The sequence below is a fragment of the Thermomyces dupontii genome (assembly GCF_041956625.1).
Source record: "Thermomyces dupontii strain NRRL 2155 unplaced genomic scaffold VTN31scaffold_1, whole genome shotgun sequence".
NCBI classification, from domain to species: Eukaryota; Fungi; Ascomycota; class Eurotiomycetes; order Eurotiales; family Trichocomaceae; genus Thermomyces; species Thermomyces dupontii.
Genome location: NW_027192307.1, coordinates 505,452 through 522,667, shown reverse-complemented (window position 1 = coordinate 522,667; position 17,216 = coordinate 505,452). Strand labels below are relative to the sequence as shown.

Below are 17,216 nucleotides of genomic sequence, written 5' to 3'. Positions count from 1 at the left end.
ACCTCAATACAATGTTGCACCTTTGTTAATCACTTTCCCCCCTTTGTACTTTTTTTTTTTTTTGTTCTCTCATTTTCTTAATCTTGGGTTGGCCCTGTTTAATAATTCAGTACAGCACACGATGCGCATACTGGGATATCCGGCATTAGAGGAAGACGGTGATTAGGTGACCTGCAATCAGTTACACCTGCCTGTTCATAGATGGATACAGTAGTACGGAGTACTCAAGAAAGAAAAGAAAAAATAACTCATCTATCATCATCATGATTCTCAACTGAATACAAAACATTCTTTCTGTCCTAGGCTTCACCTCCGGCAGAGAACATCATACATATATATGTATCCCGGGTATTACTTTCTTTTCATTCAACTGGCATTAACCCTTGTAAAACAATGTGTCGTGCATAAAAAAAAATCTTTTCTCTACAGGTCGTTGTCCTCCTCATCAGGCAGCGGCTGTTGAGCAGCCTGGTTCAGCTCGTCCTGGTACTTGGCCATGACCTCGGGGTCGACCTGGACCTCCGGAGGAGCCAGGGCCGGAGCAGCAACGAATTCCTGAAAAGTATTGTCAGTACAGAACTCACGAATATCATGAGACCAAGAGGGGTTTGGGGGACATACCAAAGTCGGGTTGCCGACCAACTTGCGAGCGAGCCACAGGAACGGCTTCTCGAAGTTGTAGTTCGACTTGGCCGAGATATCGTAGTACTGCAGGTTCTTCTTGCGGTGGAAGGTGATGGTCTTGGCCTTGACCTTCCGCTCCTTGACGTCGACCTTGTTGCCGCACAGGACGATCGGGATGTTCTCGCACACACGCACCAGATCACCTGATAAACGTCAACCTTCGCTATCCAACGATAGGAAGAGGCAGGGGTACGTACGGTGCCAGTTGGGAACGTTCTTGTAGGTGATACGCGATGTCACGTCAAACATGATGATACCACATTGGCCGTTGATGTAGTATCCATCACGGAGACCACCGAACTTCTCCTGGCCGGCAGTATCCCAGACGTCAAACTGAATGGGGCCAAGGTTCTGAACCAAACCGTCAGTATTCCACCCTCAGGTTGGTTATGTCCAGGGCCGTCACGTACGGTGGTGAACCCCAGCGGGTGGACTTCCACACCCAACGTGGCAATGTACTTCTTCTCGAACTCGCCAGTCAAGTGGCGCTTGACGAAGGTGGTCTGTGTCGGACATCGCAGAGTCAATAACGGTCCCTCCAGAGATGACAATCCTGATGGTGACGCGCTGCAACAAAAAGGGGATAGAACAACGCCGATCGAGTGGATCGATCAAGCCGGGCGGGGCTTAGGAACGGAGGACGAAACAACCGGGGGGGGGGGTTCGCAACGGAAGGCTCGAAACCGACGAAAAAATTCGATCGCGATGCGAAGCGTCAAGGTGCTCCCAACAAGCAAATGATCCAACTTACCTTTCCAGTACCGCCGTCACCGACGAGGACCAGCTTGAAGGTCGGTGGGGTTGGTTGAGCCATGTTGATCAAGTGACGTGATAAGGAAAAAGAAAAGAACGATAGAAAATGGATATGAAAGTCGCGTCGCTACACTACGAGCCGCTTCGACAGGTGTCTTCTGATGTTGGGCGGCGGATCGGAAGCGTCGCAGGGAGATAATCACGGACGCAGGGGTTGGAAAGAGGAAGTTTTGCACCTTTCGGTGATGGAATTTTCGCGGATAACAAAACGAGCGGCGGCCGGTGATCACGTGACGTATTTACAGGTTTGCCCCTCTCCGCCCCTCCCCAAATTCCATACAACAATTTTCTTCCTAGGGCGCAATCAGCATGCCTACAACGCGTCATTATTCCCTAGGGAGCGGTGGAATTACCGCCGCTGTCTGACCACTCATTGATTGCTTATCCGAGAGTTCTTTGAGCTGATGACCTTTGATCACCATCTTCCACCAATATGACCCCAATTCCGGTAGTGTCGCGTGGCCTTTGAGAGGATGATAGATCATGGATTTGTACGAGTACACATTCTGGCATTGGTATCGTAGCACGTTAAGTAAAGTCATCATGAACACATGGCAGAAATGCAGATGTTTGATGTCACAGCGGAACCAAGTGGCAGCCCAATAGACCTCGACCTCCCCAGTCGCGTCGTGGAGTGAGAATAAGACTAATATCGCGAGTTCCTTCTCCGTCTTCATCCTTGCGCGTCACCTTGACTACCAGTGGACGCTAGTGTTTTCGTCAGCCATCGGAAATGACACGATCCAAAGCAAACAGTGTGCATACCCCCTCATTTTGTTGGACAACCTCCCCGACCTTCCTCAGTCGTTCGTGGTTCACCCAGTTGACACTCCCGAAAGTTCGGACGATGTCCCCAGCTTTCAAGCCAGCTTGAGCGGCTGGGCTGCCGTCCGCAACACTATTGACCTTTGCAAATGGAGTTTCTACTGGTGGCCGGGACTCGACAGCATTCTGCGGGACGGTTGATGACGTCGTGGATGCCGCGCCGCTCTCCCTAAGGGACGCGAAATGTTCATGGAGCTTGGTCTCCAGGTGCTTCATCACCTCTTTGTGGTCATTTCGAAGATGGATGATGCGGACCCGCGTATGACGAACTAGGTCGAACGGTCAGAACAAATCTAGCCAAGTGAGGGGAGAGCGTAGAAAGGGGCGTACTTTGTGCCACGTCGATGTCGTTGCGAGGGAAGCCATCCGGCGTAGTCAAGGGCGTCTCCATGGTGACTCCATGCTGTCAAAGAACTTAGTCAGTATGCTATGGAACGTATTTCGATCGGCGAAAGTTGCTACCGAAGTCAGGACACTGCTGTAGGCGCGCAGCTCAGCTTCAATCCGGTCCTTCTCATTCATGAGCTCGAACAACGAGAGCTTCGACAGGTCCGGGAAACCGCTTCTTGCGGTTGTAGGCCCCGAGGGGACCGTCGGGGCATGAACATCTCTATTATCCATAGGGAGTCCCATACCATGAAAAGTTGAGATGTCAAAAAAAAATCATGGTTGGTGAGTCGCTGTCGCCGAGCTCAAGAGTGAGCCGCGGAGGCGGCGCCCGCGGCCCGGATTTCCTTTTTTGTCGCCGGCCCAGAGGATGACATTGCATACAGCTCTGTTCCAACTAGATTGCTCGTGCTCAAGCTCATCTCATGCTTCTTTCCAATCACACTTTTCAGACATGAATCCAGGTCCAACGGGATTTGTTCTCGTCAGGCTGAATGTCAATATTGTGCCAAAATGTCGCTGTCAACTCGAACATCACCCCTAGAGAGACTTGAAGAGAGGGATGTCCCAGTGCAACCCCTGTCACGACCAACTAGTAGGATAAACAACCGGGCTAAGCATCTGAAAGCGAAACTCAGCAGAATCTTTTACCCTCAGGAGCATTTCCGCCCTCGTGTTGAACTCGCTGTGGACAATACCTACTACTTGATGCGTCAGATCTCGGCCAGATCAACCGCTAATGAGCCCAATTCATACTACTAATCGTCGACATGGCGATTGTTCTTCAACACAGAACCCAAAAGTCAGGCCCCAGTGGATGGCTGTTGGCAAGAGGACGAGACTATGGTCGACCACCTTGTTCATTGCTAACAATGTACCATTTGTTGACAAGCCGAACTTCCTTACCTATCGGCCTAATAAATCCTCGACAATGACGGGCCTCTATGTATCTAGGTAGTATCATTTAGAACTGATGGAGTAACTGCGCTCCTTCCCTTCCTGCAGTCACGCTTTCCATACCTGGCCCTTCCTCCAACTTCTCTTGTTTCTCTATCAAAATGCTCCCTCGATGGCTGACACCTGTCGGTCGTCATGGAGGACGACACCATCGCCGGGGACGCCCAACGAGGCCATGACGACGTCACGGATTATCTCCTGGATCTGAAACCAGACATATTCTGCCTGGAAACAATCGCTCCTGCTGCTTCAGATACCGGGGCAAGCCGTCCCTTCAAGAAATGGGTCGACAGCTTCCGGTCAAGGAAGCGTGTGCGTCCAGTCCCTTCGGTGTGGGTTGATGGCTGGCCGGACGAGGCCCCGGATACGGCCGCCTCGTCCCCTCCAAGTGAGCATCAATGGGACCAGTCGTCGGCGGGCTCGTCGTCGATTCTGGGGACAATGAAGACGACGAGTCTCAGCATGGTCACCTCGAGTGTGACGCGGTCCCGGGCCAATACTATCAGTAGTCATCAGAGTGTATCCTTTGGCAGTGCGAAGCCCAACTCCGACCTGCGAAAGTCCATCGACAGTGTCGGCGTAAGCAGGTCGCTGTCATTGGAAAATGCAACTCGTACGCGAGCAATCCGACGCCGTCACCTCCTGCATGAGATATATGCCTCCGAGTCGAATTATGTTCACGGTCTGCAGACACTTATCAAAGTAAGTATACGAGCACGTCTGGATGATGATGGCTAACGATTTACAGCTTCTTTCGACATATCTTACCACACGACCAGCAATTCTTCGAGACTTGGAAGCAATCTACAGCATGCATGAGTCTTTCCAACGACGCCTACATATTGTTAGCCCACTATCCACCGAACCGCCAATCATGAATCTTCCTCCTGTTGAGATGCCTCGGCTGAGGATGAAGTTTCAGACCTGTCAAGGTCCGTCTTTACGGACCCGAAATCTGAAGGCGTTAATAGACTCAAGGCTTCGGAGGACCGCTGCCGATCCGTCCGAGGCACTGAGAGTAGCTAAAGAAATTGAGAACCTGGTACGTTTCCCACCCTGAATGGCTGTGCCCATCTGACCAAACACAGTCCGACGGATTTGGGGCCTACGAGGGTTTCTGCAGTAGATACCACTTGCTTGAGGGTGACTTGGGCCTCTTGCGAAAGGCACTGCCCGCGGATGGCTTCTGGGCTGAAGGCATTGAAGCCCTAGCAAGGTCGGTAGACTCGGCCCAGAACAAAAAACAACGATAGCAAAAAGTCCATGACAGTCGACGATTTGATCATGAAGGTACGGCTGGCTCACGCTCTGCATTGGGTACGAGGTCGATCTTACTTGATAGCAGCCAGTGCAGCGAGTGTGCAAATACCCGCTTCTCCTCGCGGAAATGCTCAAAAACGTACCAGCAGGGGACTGTCCCTCAACCCATAATGAGTTGATGCAAATTCTGGACAAAACTCGCCAGATGGTCAGTCGGGTTGACACGGCCACTGGCAATCCAGCGCTCAAGAATCGTATCCATAGAACCATGTCGCTACAAGAGCGCCTTGATTACAATGGACAGGTAAAAGAACTCTCGGAGACAAATATACGGTGACTGACATCTCGGATTCAGACGACCCTCTACGACGTCTATCAACAATTAGGTCCGTTGAGTGTATGCGGCGTCCTCCACGTGGCCTACAAGACTCCCGACCGAATCACTGGGGAGTATCTGGTGTGCATCTTGTTTCCTGGGTACATGGTCCTTGCGCGTGCAGGTTCCGAGCATCGTAGACTTGTTGTGGTAGCGTCACTCTATGTGCTGGACATGACTGTCGATGCCGTGTCCAACGGCCAGGGTAGGAATGATTCTTGATGAACACGGAAGCGAGAACTGATGTGGTACAGGGCTTACTTGCTACGATGTGCCATATTCTTGGAAAGTCATCTTCCAAGATGGAGACCATCGTTACGAGCTTATTCTTAGTGCTTCTTCCGCATCGGAAGAACGATGCTGGAAGACTGAGCTACTAAAAACATCGGCTATGTCACCAGCAGAGTTACCTACTATATCATTAGAGCCTCGAGAGCTTGCTTTCTGTTTCCTCCCCGTGGTGCCGTTGGATGCTATTGACAATCGAGCCGGCATTCTTGCTCGACGGACATCGGTTCGGTCCCTCTCTGCCAATAACCCGAAACGTCAGCCAGAACAGGTTGTCATCAAAAGGACACATAACCCTCTGCACGACGACGAAGTGCGATCCCGCCAAGAAGCGGGCATTGTGCGGACTCGGTCAGCTGTTCGTGAGCATGCTCCCGTTATACTGTCCCCGCTGCGGCAGGACCGGGTTCGATTGGAGCGCAGTATCGCGGATATCTTCAGCCGCGAGATTCTCCCATTTCCAGGAATGGTTATGGGACGCGGAGACTATCTGCGGTCACAGTCTCTGATGCGGGGCGTCCCCTTTCGGACGCCGTTCAGCAGTCGCCGCTCCGTTTCCATTAGCAAGATCACCGTCAGTTCCAGCGACGAAGGTTGCGACGGCCAAGACGGCGGGCAGGCAACGGAAGATACGACCAGTCCGCGGAGCCATGAGAACGGATCCCCGATCCAGCCGGTTTTCTCGAGAAGGCACCGGCATGCGAGGGCAGCATCGGACTGCTCGAAACACAGTGCCGCTACATGTGAATCCAAGGCCAAATCGAAACCCTCTAAACGGTGGCTATCTGCGTTGTCCATTCTCGGCTTGTTTGGGTTGAGCCGCGACCACGCGGAGCAAGAATGAAACTGGTGAGCTTCCAGAGGGTTCTAGTAGAGTCCATCTGGCAACCGGGCAATGAAGTATCAGGGAGCAAAGGAGAGTTGATGGGGATGGGAGATTACCAGCGCTGTGGTCTGCGGGGAAGCCCAGAATAGAATTGGATGCAGCATATTTAGCCAGGAGAACGAATGGAAGCATTTGATACGATGATACCTGTCTTATTCAGCAGAGGTACTTTTCTGATAACTGAATCCATCTCTTTTCTACAGTTGACCTTGTTCTTGGACAAGGTGGAGCTCCGAAGTTGGAACCCTACGATGACGTCACCGACCTTGAGTTTCCATCCGCCGGTTTCCAGCATATAACTAGACCCTGCGCTGACTGCTATTCGAGGTATTCAGTTGATTTGAGATTCATATTCGCATAACGCTCTCATCTATCCGTCTTTTTTGTCAGTTACCAAGCTCTGATTTCTAACCTCACAACCAAAGAAGCGGGAACAAAAAAAGAAACGCTCCATTCACCATGCCGCGAGCGAACGATCAAGCCACGAAGATGGTCTACCGCGGCAACGCGGATGACTTTGTCATTTTCGTGAACGACATCGCGTCCGTGCACAACTGGCGCCGAAACCGATCGATTCCTTTGGCCGAAGTAGTGAGTGGGTGGAAGGTGTTTGTGACGCACAAGTAAGTCCACATCACCCTGAAGCTTGACCCTATATCCAAGGGGATTCATGCTGACTGATTGGCTTATAGGCACGGTGCACAGGGTGTCCTTGACGGCGCGAGCAAGGGCATGCTAGAAAGCGAGTTTGGGACATCAAGGGACGAGGACGTTGTCACGCAGATTCTGGAGAAGGGGGAGTTGCAGTCATTCACGGTATGATTGAAGTTCTTCGCACGGACACTCTCTGTTTTGCCTTTTGAGCTCGCGCCGTTCTTCGCCGTCCATGATCGTGTGATGATCACACACGATGATAGTTGATCCAGCTGATGGATGACAGACCGCCGAACGTCAAGGCGATACGAATGTCCTTAACGGAGCCCCGCTCCGTTGAACGGGTTCTGGTCTCCGGATGGGGTAGTGGTATGGGGATGATATCGGGTTCCTCGGTCAGGCAGTTGCAAGAGCCAGAGAAAAGATATTGTACTTGGTAGTATCGTAAAGTCAAGCGACATGGGTCAATCAGAGGATTTCTGACCAGCTTCGTTTCGTTCCTTTCTTCTCTGAACAACCCACCTCCCCAACTCCGCCCAGACGGCTTCCTTCTCACTCATACTCATCCCGGCCGCAAGCCCGCTTGTCGTCGTAGCGACAAAGACCCGAGCCCCCTTCCAATCTGGCGTCGTACCCAAATTATACTTCTCATCCTGCCACCCGTAGTGAAACTCGTCCTTGCGAATTGCCCTCCCGTTATGCTTGACCCTCCACACCGCCTCCCAGATACTCTTGCCCACCAGGGCCACCGCCTCGGGCCGCTGCCGCGCAATCTTCTCCTCCAGTACGGGCACGCCGTCGTCCATCTCCTGCTTGCTCAGCATACTTGCGTCCCGCGTCGGGCGCGCAACAATGTTCGTGTTGCCGACCGAGTACAGTTCCGGCAGCCTGTACGTGTCGCTCGGCGGGTGCCGCTTGTCGGTGATGCCGGACGAGTGCAGCAGCTTCCAGAAGAGGTTTGAAGGGTGTGCGTAGGCGTACCCCGTGGCGCCGGTCATGAGACCCGGGTTGACGCCGACGAAAAGGAGGATGAGATTGGGGGGGATCGAATCGCGGAGGAGGTTTGGGGGGTTTCTGGGTTCGGTGCGAGGGGAACGGCGCTTGCGTTTGCGGGAGGAGGGCGTGGGCGTGATGCTAGTACCTCTGGTCGCGCGGGATCGGGATGTGGATGGGGGTGGGGACGGCGAGGATAATGGGGTGGTGGGTGTAGTGGGAGTCGTGGTGTCTAGAGTCGAGAATGTAGTAGATGTAGGTGTAGAGGAGGATGACGGTGAGTCGGATTGCGCGGCCGCGGCGGTGACGGACCGCGTTAATGGCCTTCGTCCCGCAAGATCCGAAGTTGCGGCTTGTTTTGTCGGGCTTGTATGCCTGAACCGGGATAATCGCTCGCGAAAGGCGCGTGTTTTGTCCGTGGTGATGCTAGGCACTTCATCGTCCCCTGCGATGGGTGCTCCTTCAAACTCTTCTTGGTCGTTCAGATTCTCGGCATCGTCCCTTCTAGAGTCTGATTGTAAAATTTCTGGTTCCGCCATGATGAGTGGTCGATCGGGGGTTTGTTTGAGCGTTTATCTGAACTCAGCAGCGTTGGTTGCACAACTACTTGCATGGTACTTGCATTCGATCGAGACTTGAGCTTAGCGTCGGCTTTCAGGAACGGGATCCAAACCCTAACCCTAGAACTAGAAGACGGGCAGAATACTGTACGTACACTACGACTCATCCTCTACAACCAAACAAATACTCGTCAAATCATTTCATGAAAGTATGTACACGTTAGACCTTCTGTGACGGACTTGACGTGTTCCTTTTCGGTAGTGTCCATGGTGTCGCGCAGACCACCTTCAGCAACGTCAGTAATGGAGACATCTCACCCACCCAAAAAGCCGGCACTCACCTCACCCTCGCTATACGCCCAGAAATATGCAGCCATCCCGATGAGATAGTAAATCGCGACATCCCCCGACTGGTACATGAGCGCACACAGCAGGGCGCCCAGCGGGTACACCAACAAGCGGAGCACGATGCTGCGATGCGGCGGTGTGCCAGCGATGAACTTTAACGGCCACTCCCATGCCAGCACCAGGAGCCCAAATACGAGGTTCAAAATCTGCAGCACGGGGATCGGTTTGACGGCAACATCGAGGCTGGTCGTGATAAAGTCCCAGAAGACCTTGGGCCAGAAGAAGCCCTCAATCGCGGCGCCGACTTGCCCTATATATTTCGCTTGTCAGTGGATCGGATCGTCATACGGTGGCGATGGTGGAGGGAGGGGAATACGCACATCCCGCGGCAGAGAGCATGAGGAGGCGTGCCCAGTGGTTTTTGATCAGCCGACCCATGTTGGAGACCAGCTCAGCAGAACAAAATGAAAAATAGTACTCAGAAAATATGTCCAGAAAGAATGAATCTCCCTTCGACCAGCGAAGAGATCGGCAAACAGAAGTGAAAGAGGCACACCACTGGTTTGCACTGATGAAAACACCGTCTGAATGGTGTTTATAGATCTTGAGCGACCAAGATCAGGACCGACGGTCGTTTTCAAACAATCGTCGCTTTCGAGTGTCCGCTTTTGCTCCAGTTTGTTGCGGTGTGGTCCGAGACGGCAAGACCAAGTCCGATTTTGTCAAGACATCATCTTGGAGTCCAGCTAGCAGGTACTCTATCCGAGCATAATAAAAGGGATAAGGGGATCGTGACTTGGTGAGGGGAAATCCAGCTAAAGTCACTCTACCTCTACGGCAAATGTACCGAGTATGTGATGCATTTGGACCAACTCCTCATTCACATGCCACGAGTGTGCAGCAATCGGCCAGGAGCGGTGACGATAGAATATGCAAGGCTTGTCTCCCAATCCATATTTTTGGAAGCGATCGCACTTTTGCATAATAGTGTTCCCCTCGAGTGGTTCGAGGCGACGAAAGCTGCAACGAATGATGTTGCAGATTGAGCCTGAATCCTGCAACGCTTGGTCCGTGCAGAGGTGACGGGTCTGCTTAGATGCAGCAGATTGTGCGGGAACATGCGTTAGCGTCTTGATTCTTCTTCACTCTTTCGTGAGTTTCGTCATGCTGCGGAGTGCGGATTGCCTGACAAGAATGAACATCGCATGCAGCAGTTCGTTCGGCATTTGTTCATTTCGTCAAAGATCATCCCATACTTGTGAGGACTTTCAACATTGCCAGAACTCTTCAGTCAATTCAACCACACCATTCTCCCATGGCCATTCTCAGCAATCCGGTGGTTGTATATTGAAAAAAAGTCTGAAATCCTGCCGAATCGTCGTCTGGGCGAGCGCGTGCTTGCTGTTGCAGATTGGTTGTGCTTTGCTGCCTGAGGCCGCTAGCGCATCGCCTAGTAATCTCCAAGCCAATCGGGACGCACTGCTGCCAACCCCCCATGCTTAGTCTCTCCAGCCATCCATGCGGCCGTTCAGCATGATTTGTCCATGCCCTCATTCCAAAACTCCCGATCGGCTCCCACCCCGCCAGGAGGTGCATGAAGAGGCCTGGAAGGAGGGACAAATCAGAGACACGGAGATGCTTCGGAAGCGAGGCACGGAGGAGTAAGAATAGCATCAGGCATTGCGATTGGCGCTAGCTTCAATGGTCCACGAGATCCGATGCGAGTTCTGTTCGGGCGGGACACTTCCTTCATGCAGAGGGACTCTCGCAGTCACGGGCCAAGAGCCCTAAAAGTACACAGTGCACAGCCATCGTTCAGACCGACGAGGCTCGGCGGCTCCATATTGAAGTGCCGTTGGAAGCGGCGTAAGCGAACAGAGCGAGCCCGTCGGGGAGGAAGATCGTTCGGCTGGGGGGAAACCAGTGTCGACAATCATCGTCTGATCCGGAGACCATCACACGGACTCCAAACAGAAAGAGTTGGGACGAGAAGAAACGTCATGGCAACTTGCACGCTGGAGCGAAGTGCTGCTGTGATTCTTTACTGCCCTCCTCGTGATTGTCTGGCGCAATACTCTTCAATCTCAGCCTCGAAAGCTCTGCAACATCTTCTGTCTGATCTTTCAACCCCAGAGTCCACAGCATAAAATACCATCCCAAATTGAGACATTCAACACGCGACGAACTCCGTTCTCCAACGGGACCAAATTCCATATTCATCGATCTGGGGACTTCCGTAGTCTCATCGTCGACACGGCCGTCGATCGCTTTGACGTTCGGTTCCTGGTCTCCCACGCGACAGCCGACTATCCGGACGGAGTTCCCGATATCGCAACGAGCAACCGTATCCCGTTTCCAACATCATGGGTCTCCGTCTAGAAAATTCGTAGCGATCGGCAAGCCTGAGATCTCGGCATTCAGGGGGTCCCAATTCTCCCACCATCCGACGGGCACGCGAAATCAGGCGATTGAGGAGCGGGTGGTGGGCGGAGCACTCCGGGGAGAGTTAAGATTCAAGGCTATCGAGGACTTTGAGAACTCGAACGCCTTTCTTTCTCTTCTTCATCGACGTTCCCTGGGTCTGCCGCTCTTTTCTTTTTCAGTTCTATTCTGCAGATCGCTGGTCGATCGCTCTTTTTTTTTTCTCAACATGGCCGCCATAGATTGGAGGTCATTATTTGCCCCAAGTAAACTTATATTCTACACTTGGTTTTGGGGGGCACATATCGCTCTCTTTATTGTCGGATGGTACGTATGCGCCGGATCACGCAAAGCCATCTGATTCGAATTGCAATTGACGGTACTCGCCAGGATTTCGCAGGTCCGGAATGAGAAACTTGCTGGCCTCAATACCCTGCAGTATTCCGTCTGGATTTCCCGCGGAGCCGGGCTGGTCTTGAGCTTCGATGGCGCCCTGATCCTCTTGCCGATGTGTCGAAACCTGCTGCGCTTCATCAGACCGAAGGTCCGATGGTTACCTCTGGATGAATCGATATGGTTTCATCGCCAGGTCGCGTATGCCACGCTGATCTTCACAATCATCCATACGGCAGGTCACTATGTCAAGTAAGTGTATCTGCTGGCTGTGCGCTACTTTTCGACCATGCTCACGATCAAACACAGCTTCTACAACGTGGAGAAGTTGCAGCTTCGACCGGAAACGGCGATCCAGATCCATTATACGCAGGCTGGTGGTGTCACGGGCCATGTCATGCTGTTGTGCATGTTTTTGATGTACACCACCGCGCATGCCCGGATTCGGCAGCAGTCGTTCGAGACGTTTTGGTACACCCATCACCTGTTCATTCCGTTCATGCTGGGTCTCTTCACACACGCCACGGGATGTTTCGTACGCGACACCGCAGAACCGTACTCCCCGTTCGCCGGTGACAACTTCTGGAGGCACTGCATTGGCTATCAGGGTTGGCGATGGGAGCTTTGGGGTGGTGGGATCTACCTGTTCGAACGTCTCTACCGGGAAATCCGCGCGCGACGAGAGACCAAAATCACCAAGGTCATCCGCCATCCGTACGATGTGATTGAGATCCAGTTCCGGAAGCCCAGCATGAAGTACAAGGCCGGTCAGTGGCTGTTCCTGCAGGTCCCCGAGGTGTCGAACACGCAGTGGCACCCGTTCACCATCACCTCCTGCCCGTTCGACCCGTACATCAGCGTGCACGTGCGGCAGGTGGGCGATTTCACGAAGGCACTGGGTAACGCGCTCGGCTGCGGTCCCGCGCAGGCCAAGGATCTGGAAGGGCTCGATCCCATGGGAATGTACGAGATTGCGACGCAATTTGGACAAAAGATGCCGGAGCTGCGAATCGACGGCCCTTACGGTGCTCCAGCGGAGGATGTATTTGACAACGAGATCGCGGTGCTGATCGGCACGGGTATCGGCGTGACCCCCTGGGCATCGATCCTCAAGAACATCTGGCACCTGCGCGCCGGACCCAACCCGCCGAAGCGTCTGCGCCGCGTCGAGTTCATCTGGGTCTGCAAGGACACGCGCTCCTTTGAATGGTTCCAAGCGCTGCTGTCGTCGCTTGAGCAGCAGTCCACCGCCGCCGCCGGCGCCCAGGGCGGAGAGGAGTTCCTGCGCATCCACACCTACCTCACCCAGCGCCTCGACCAGGACACCGCCGCCAACATCTACCTCAACTCCGTCGGCACGGACGTCGACCCGCTCACGGAGCTCAAGAGCCGCACCAACTTTGGTCGGCCGAATTTCAAGCGTCTCTTCATGGCCATGCGGGATGGGCTCATGGATCAGTCGTATCTCGCTGGGTTGGAGAGCAGTATCACCACCGAAGTTGGTGTTTACTTTTGCGGGCCTAATGCCGCGGCCAGGGATATCAAGCGGGCTACAAAGGAGGTGTCTACCCGCGAGGTCAAGTTCAAGTTCTGGAAGGAACATTTCTAAGAAAAAAAAAAAGACATTTAAACATTTCTCTGGAATCATCATGTAAAATCTCTTAGGTATGAGCTACGTAACAGCCTGAATCTATTCTCGTGGCCTGCAAAACAATATGTACATATCCAACATTAGATACCCTAATCATGCATTTTCGTCACCACTATCCTCATCATGTGGTAGCTCAATCGGATGCTTTCCCCTGAGCGACATCCTCGAATCCAGTTTGGCATTCTGCTGGTCCTGCTGCTCTTTCCGGATCGCAACCATCTCCGCCTCTTCCAGCAATTTCTCGTCAAGCTCGACATGAAGCCGCAACTCCTTGTCAATGAACACATGGTATAACCTGCGTAGATCCCAGAAGGTCATCCGCTTCCTCCTATCGTCCGTAGCGGCTTGCTGCTGCTGCTGGAAGTACCGAAAGGCGAGGAGTAAGATGTCCTTGGACCACGGACAGAGGCGCACGGCGCGGTAGAAGACATCTTTGGCTTGTTCTCTTGTTGAACTGCCGGGGTTGGAGAGGGCGTGTAGGATGTAGAGCTTCCAGACCGCCAGGGATGAAGCTGCTGCTGATGATGATGATGAGTTGGTGACGGCGGCGGGTGCGCGATCGGTGCCGGCGGAACCGACGGCGCGCTCAAAGGCCGCGCGTACGGAGTGCTGTGTCGCGCCCGCGTGTACGGGACGGTGCAGCTCGTGCGCGATCGCAAACAGATGCGATGTGACGGGTGTAGCCGCGGCTCCGTCGCTGGACCGTTGGGAAGAGCGCTGCCGTGGAGAGAGGACCGTGTCCCGCAGCGTGTCCCGCACACGGTCGTCGATGCGGAAGCGTGCCTCGTTCCAGGCGAAGAGGGAGAGGAATATCGTATTGTGCGGATAGAGCGTGATGCTCTTCCGGAGCAGCTCCCGGATGTCTGCCGGTCGATATATTGTATGTCGCTTGTGCACGTGGTGATGGATCACCCGGCTGCGGGCTTGATGGAGGAGTTCCAGTGCGAACCCAGCGGTCGATCGCATTGTGGCAGTTGATGAGAGTTGTTCCGCGGCGCGATCGAAAACCTGCATGCTCCCTGTCAGGTCGAAGGAGTTGGCGAGGTAGTGCAGAAGAGCGAGGCAGCCGGTCCACGTTACGAATGCTTCAGAGTTGCGGGCTGCTAGCGCATGCTCCACTTGGTTGGACAGAAACTGGAGGTCGTTAGTTTCTTCTCCTTTTCAATACAAATGGTGATTATTTAGTAACATACCCTTTGACTCTTGAGCAGTTCCGTCGGGCTGACGGTGGCATCCGTGGGTGCTTCCTCGAGCGTTTTGACGTCCACGGTATAGCCCGGGATCGCCAACAGCAACCGCAGCGCTGCGCTCTGGCGCCCTTCGGCGAGCAACTCCCAGACCCATGTCCACAGGAGCAATCCATAATCAAGCTTCTGCAGATCTGATATTCCCGAAGCCATGGACAAAGTCATAGCCCACACATGCGCTGCCGCCGCGGTGTTCCCCATCCGGCACTCCATCAATGCATAGGCGTTGTATAGCCTGAGACTTGACGACCTCTTCTTCAGCAGCGTTTTGGCGAACTTCTTCGCCTCTGGGGGTCGGACGGCGAACTCAACGGCAAGTACGTACTCCGCAAAGATGTCGTCTTTCCGCACGTCGACGAGAAGTCGCAAGCAGCGGAGGACCCAGTCCACGTCCAAGGGAGAATGCTCCTGCGACACCAAGGCAGTCCACGTAGCTAATGCCGAGAACCACTTGCCATTCGCGAACAATGTGTCCACATTGTTTAGGATATTCTGCACTGGGGTGATTTTGAAGGGATTGGAGTTCTCGGTTCCCCGAGATAAGAATTCCATGAGCATCGTATCTGGCAGACCAGCGAGTTCATTTCGAATGAAAGGGTCTCCGCGGCCGAAATGTGGAGACGTCGCCAACGCAACTGGCGGCAGGTGGCAGAAGCATAGAAAGCTGTCCACAAGCACATCCGACGATTCCCACTTCAGAAAGAAAGGGAGGAAGTCTTCAACATCCGAGGACAAGACTACTCGGTAAGGATCATCGTCTTCTACTTCATCAACTGATCGGGCAGGAAGACGAGCACTGCGACTTCGAGCGACCTCGGTCTCCATCCATGATTCGAATATAGCTTGAGACGATATCCGCGCATGTTCAGAGGGAGATTTTTGGGCATCGAGGTGGGGGTTGCTCTTGCTTTTCCAGCCCTTGGCCCCTGGCTCTCCGATGCGAGTCACCTCCGAGTTCCAGAATTCACCAAACGCGGAGACTACCGTCTCCGAAGACGCTTGTCTGAGCTCTTCCGGACGGAAAAGAGTAAACTCGAGAATGGCCTGCCACAGGCCGACCGCCAGCTCCGTGAACCCGGCTTCGCGCATGAAAAGAGTCATGCGAAGAAAAAGGTACATGTGAATGGACTCCTTCTCCTCGTTGTGAACGCTTGACGCGTTGAGTTTCATGCAGTCGACAAAGACTTGCCTGCAGTGGCGGAACGTAAACTCAAGAAACTCTGTTTGTCGATAGTCGAGGTACTTCACCCACAGCTGAATTAGGCCGGGATTGTCCCTGAGAACCGCGTCCCAAGTGTCTGCCAGTTTCTTGCTGTCCCAGAGCTTCGCGCCCTCCGCCATATACCCCAAAAGTAAGCGGTCTTGTCCTATCCGAATATCATTTTTAAGAGCCTTTTCATAGAGTGAGAGCTTGATATCTGCGAGACTCCTTTGCTCCGCGCCGGTCAACTGATGGACGTCGCGAGGTCCGGCAATCAGCGTATCTTGAAAATCGATAAGCTCCATCCAAGCATCGACATCCTGAGGGTGGTCCTGCGTGCGACGCGTGAGTTCGGCGTTTCGTTGTCTGAGATCGCGATCCCAGTTGACGAATGCGCCATCGTCGTCACTTTCGTCGCCCGGTGCGACTTCCAGATCACTTGGAATGTCCTGCTCCGGCTTGGCCTTGCCTTGTATTGATCGATAACCGTACTTTTCGGCCTCCGAATCGGATTCATAGCGCGGGGAGAATTCGCCAAGTAGCCGTCTGCGCTTGCGGCTGCCATTAGACTCCAGCGGAATAAAGTCCTTGTCGGCATCATCATCAACGGGCGGGACAGCGTCTTGAGGTATTCGAAAGACGCGCTTTGCTTTCGTTTCTGTCTGCGAAAGGAGGCTTCTTGCGTTGTGTCTCGTCGCGTCACCTCGCCATGTGTCCGTCCGGATCAACACGGTACCTTCATCTTTGTAGTCACGGTCGATCCGATACCTCCCCGGCAGCCCCAGCACGCGCCCGTTGCCCACGCGATGATACGCGGGGATGTTATATCGGTGTATTGTGCCATATATGAGATTGTACTCGTCACCTTTGCGGTCGATTATAAACAGATCCGAATCCTCATCTGGCCGCGACGACGCGTCTTTCGAGTCCCCGCGGTGCTTTTTCAGCTTACGGTACTTCTCGTGACGCTCACGCGAACGGCGATCATGCGAGCGGTGTTCCCGCGACCGCGATCTACGGCGATGACGGTGCCTGGAGCTCTCTCGCCGGTGGTCATCTCCATGCTTGTGTCGGCGGCGGTCCGATTCGCGATCCGGCTCAGTGCGTGTGGATGCAAGTTCTGGCTTAAAACTGGAGAATTTTGGAATCGCCTTCGATTCTTGCATTGAATCAGCACTGCGCTGAGGCAGATATTCAGAACCCTGCCTCTTGTTTATTCCACGCTTGTGATCGTTGACATCAGGCTCATCGGCCAGCTTCGGCGGACTCCGA

General features: G+C 53.6%; 8 protein-coding genes across 8 annotated transcripts; 3 read left to right on the top strand and 5 right to left on the bottom strand.

Moving 5' to 3' along the window:
- Positions 1-423: 423 nt before the first annotated feature.
- Positions 424-1,498, bottom strand: VTN31DRAFT_198 (uncharacterized protein; the record flags this gene model as incomplete). Its single annotated transcript, XM_069402096.1, has 5 exons — positions 424-555; positions 622-827; positions 882-1,035; positions 1,095-1,187; positions 1,436-1,498. The coding sequence occupies 5 exons, from the start codon at positions 1,496-1,498 to the stop codon at positions 424-426; spliced, it is 648 nt and encodes a 215-aa protein (XP_069263054.1).
- A 575-nt stretch (positions 1,499-2,073) lies between these two features.
- VTN31DRAFT_197 (uncharacterized protein) lies at positions 2,074-2,955 on the bottom strand (the record flags this gene model as incomplete). Its single annotated transcript, XM_069402085.1, has 4 exons — positions 2,074-2,205; positions 2,263-2,591; positions 2,653-2,725; positions 2,785-2,955. 4 exons carry the CDS (start codon positions 2,953-2,955, stop codon positions 2,074-2,076), a joined length of 705 nt encoding a protein of 234 aa, XP_069263053.1.
- Positions 2,956-3,801: 846 nt separating this feature from the next.
- VTN31DRAFT_196 (uncharacterized protein) lies at positions 3,802-4,919 on the top strand (the record flags this gene model as incomplete). Its single annotated transcript, XM_069402074.1, has 3 exons — positions 3,802-4,368; positions 4,415-4,708; positions 4,755-4,919. 3 exons carry the CDS (start codon positions 3,802-3,804, stop codon positions 4,917-4,919), a joined length of 1,026 nt encoding a protein of 341 aa, XP_069263052.1.
- A 134-nt stretch (positions 4,920-5,053) lies between these two features.
- VTN31DRAFT_195 (uncharacterized protein) lies at positions 5,054-6,434 on the top strand (the record flags this gene model as incomplete). The annotated part of the gene is made up of 3 exons (XM_069402063.1): positions 5,054-5,230; positions 5,282-5,507; positions 5,557-6,434. 3 exons carry the CDS (start codon positions 5,054-5,056, stop codon positions 6,432-6,434), a joined length of 1,281 nt encoding a protein of 426 aa, XP_069263051.1.
- A 501-nt stretch (positions 6,435-6,935) lies between these two features.
- On the top strand, positions 6,936-7,298 carry VTN31DRAFT_194 (uncharacterized protein; the record flags this gene model as incomplete). Its single annotated transcript, XM_069402052.1, has 2 exons — positions 6,936-7,099; positions 7,169-7,298. The coding sequence occupies 2 exons, from the start codon at positions 6,936-6,938 to the stop codon at positions 7,296-7,298; spliced, it is 294 nt and encodes a 97-aa protein (XP_069263050.1).
- A 296-nt stretch (positions 7,299-7,594) lies between these two features.
- VTN31DRAFT_193 (uncharacterized protein) lies at positions 7,595-8,662 on the bottom strand (the record flags this gene model as incomplete). The annotated part of the gene is made up of 1 exon (XM_069402041.1): positions 7,595-8,662. The coding sequence occupies one exon, from the start codon at positions 8,660-8,662 to the stop codon at positions 7,595-7,597; it is 1,068 nt and encodes a 355-aa protein (XP_069263049.1).
- A 241-nt stretch (positions 8,663-8,903) lies between these two features.
- On the bottom strand, positions 8,904-9,469 carry VTN31DRAFT_192 (uncharacterized protein; the record flags this gene model as incomplete). Its single annotated transcript, XM_069402030.1, has 3 exons — positions 8,904-8,969; positions 9,025-9,341; positions 9,412-9,469. The coding sequence occupies 3 exons, from the start codon at positions 9,467-9,469 to the stop codon at positions 8,904-8,906; spliced, it is 441 nt and encodes a 146-aa protein (XP_069263048.1).
- Positions 9,470-13,589: 4,120 nt separating this feature from the next.
- On the bottom strand, positions 13,590-17,110 carry VTN31DRAFT_191 (uncharacterized protein; the record flags this gene model as incomplete). The annotated part of the gene is made up of 2 exons (XM_069402019.1): positions 13,590-14,630; positions 14,690-17,110. The coding sequence occupies 2 exons, from the start codon at positions 17,108-17,110 to the stop codon at positions 13,590-13,592; spliced, it is 3,462 nt and encodes a 1,153-aa protein (XP_069263047.1).
- Positions 17,111-17,216: the final 106 nt, after the last annotated feature.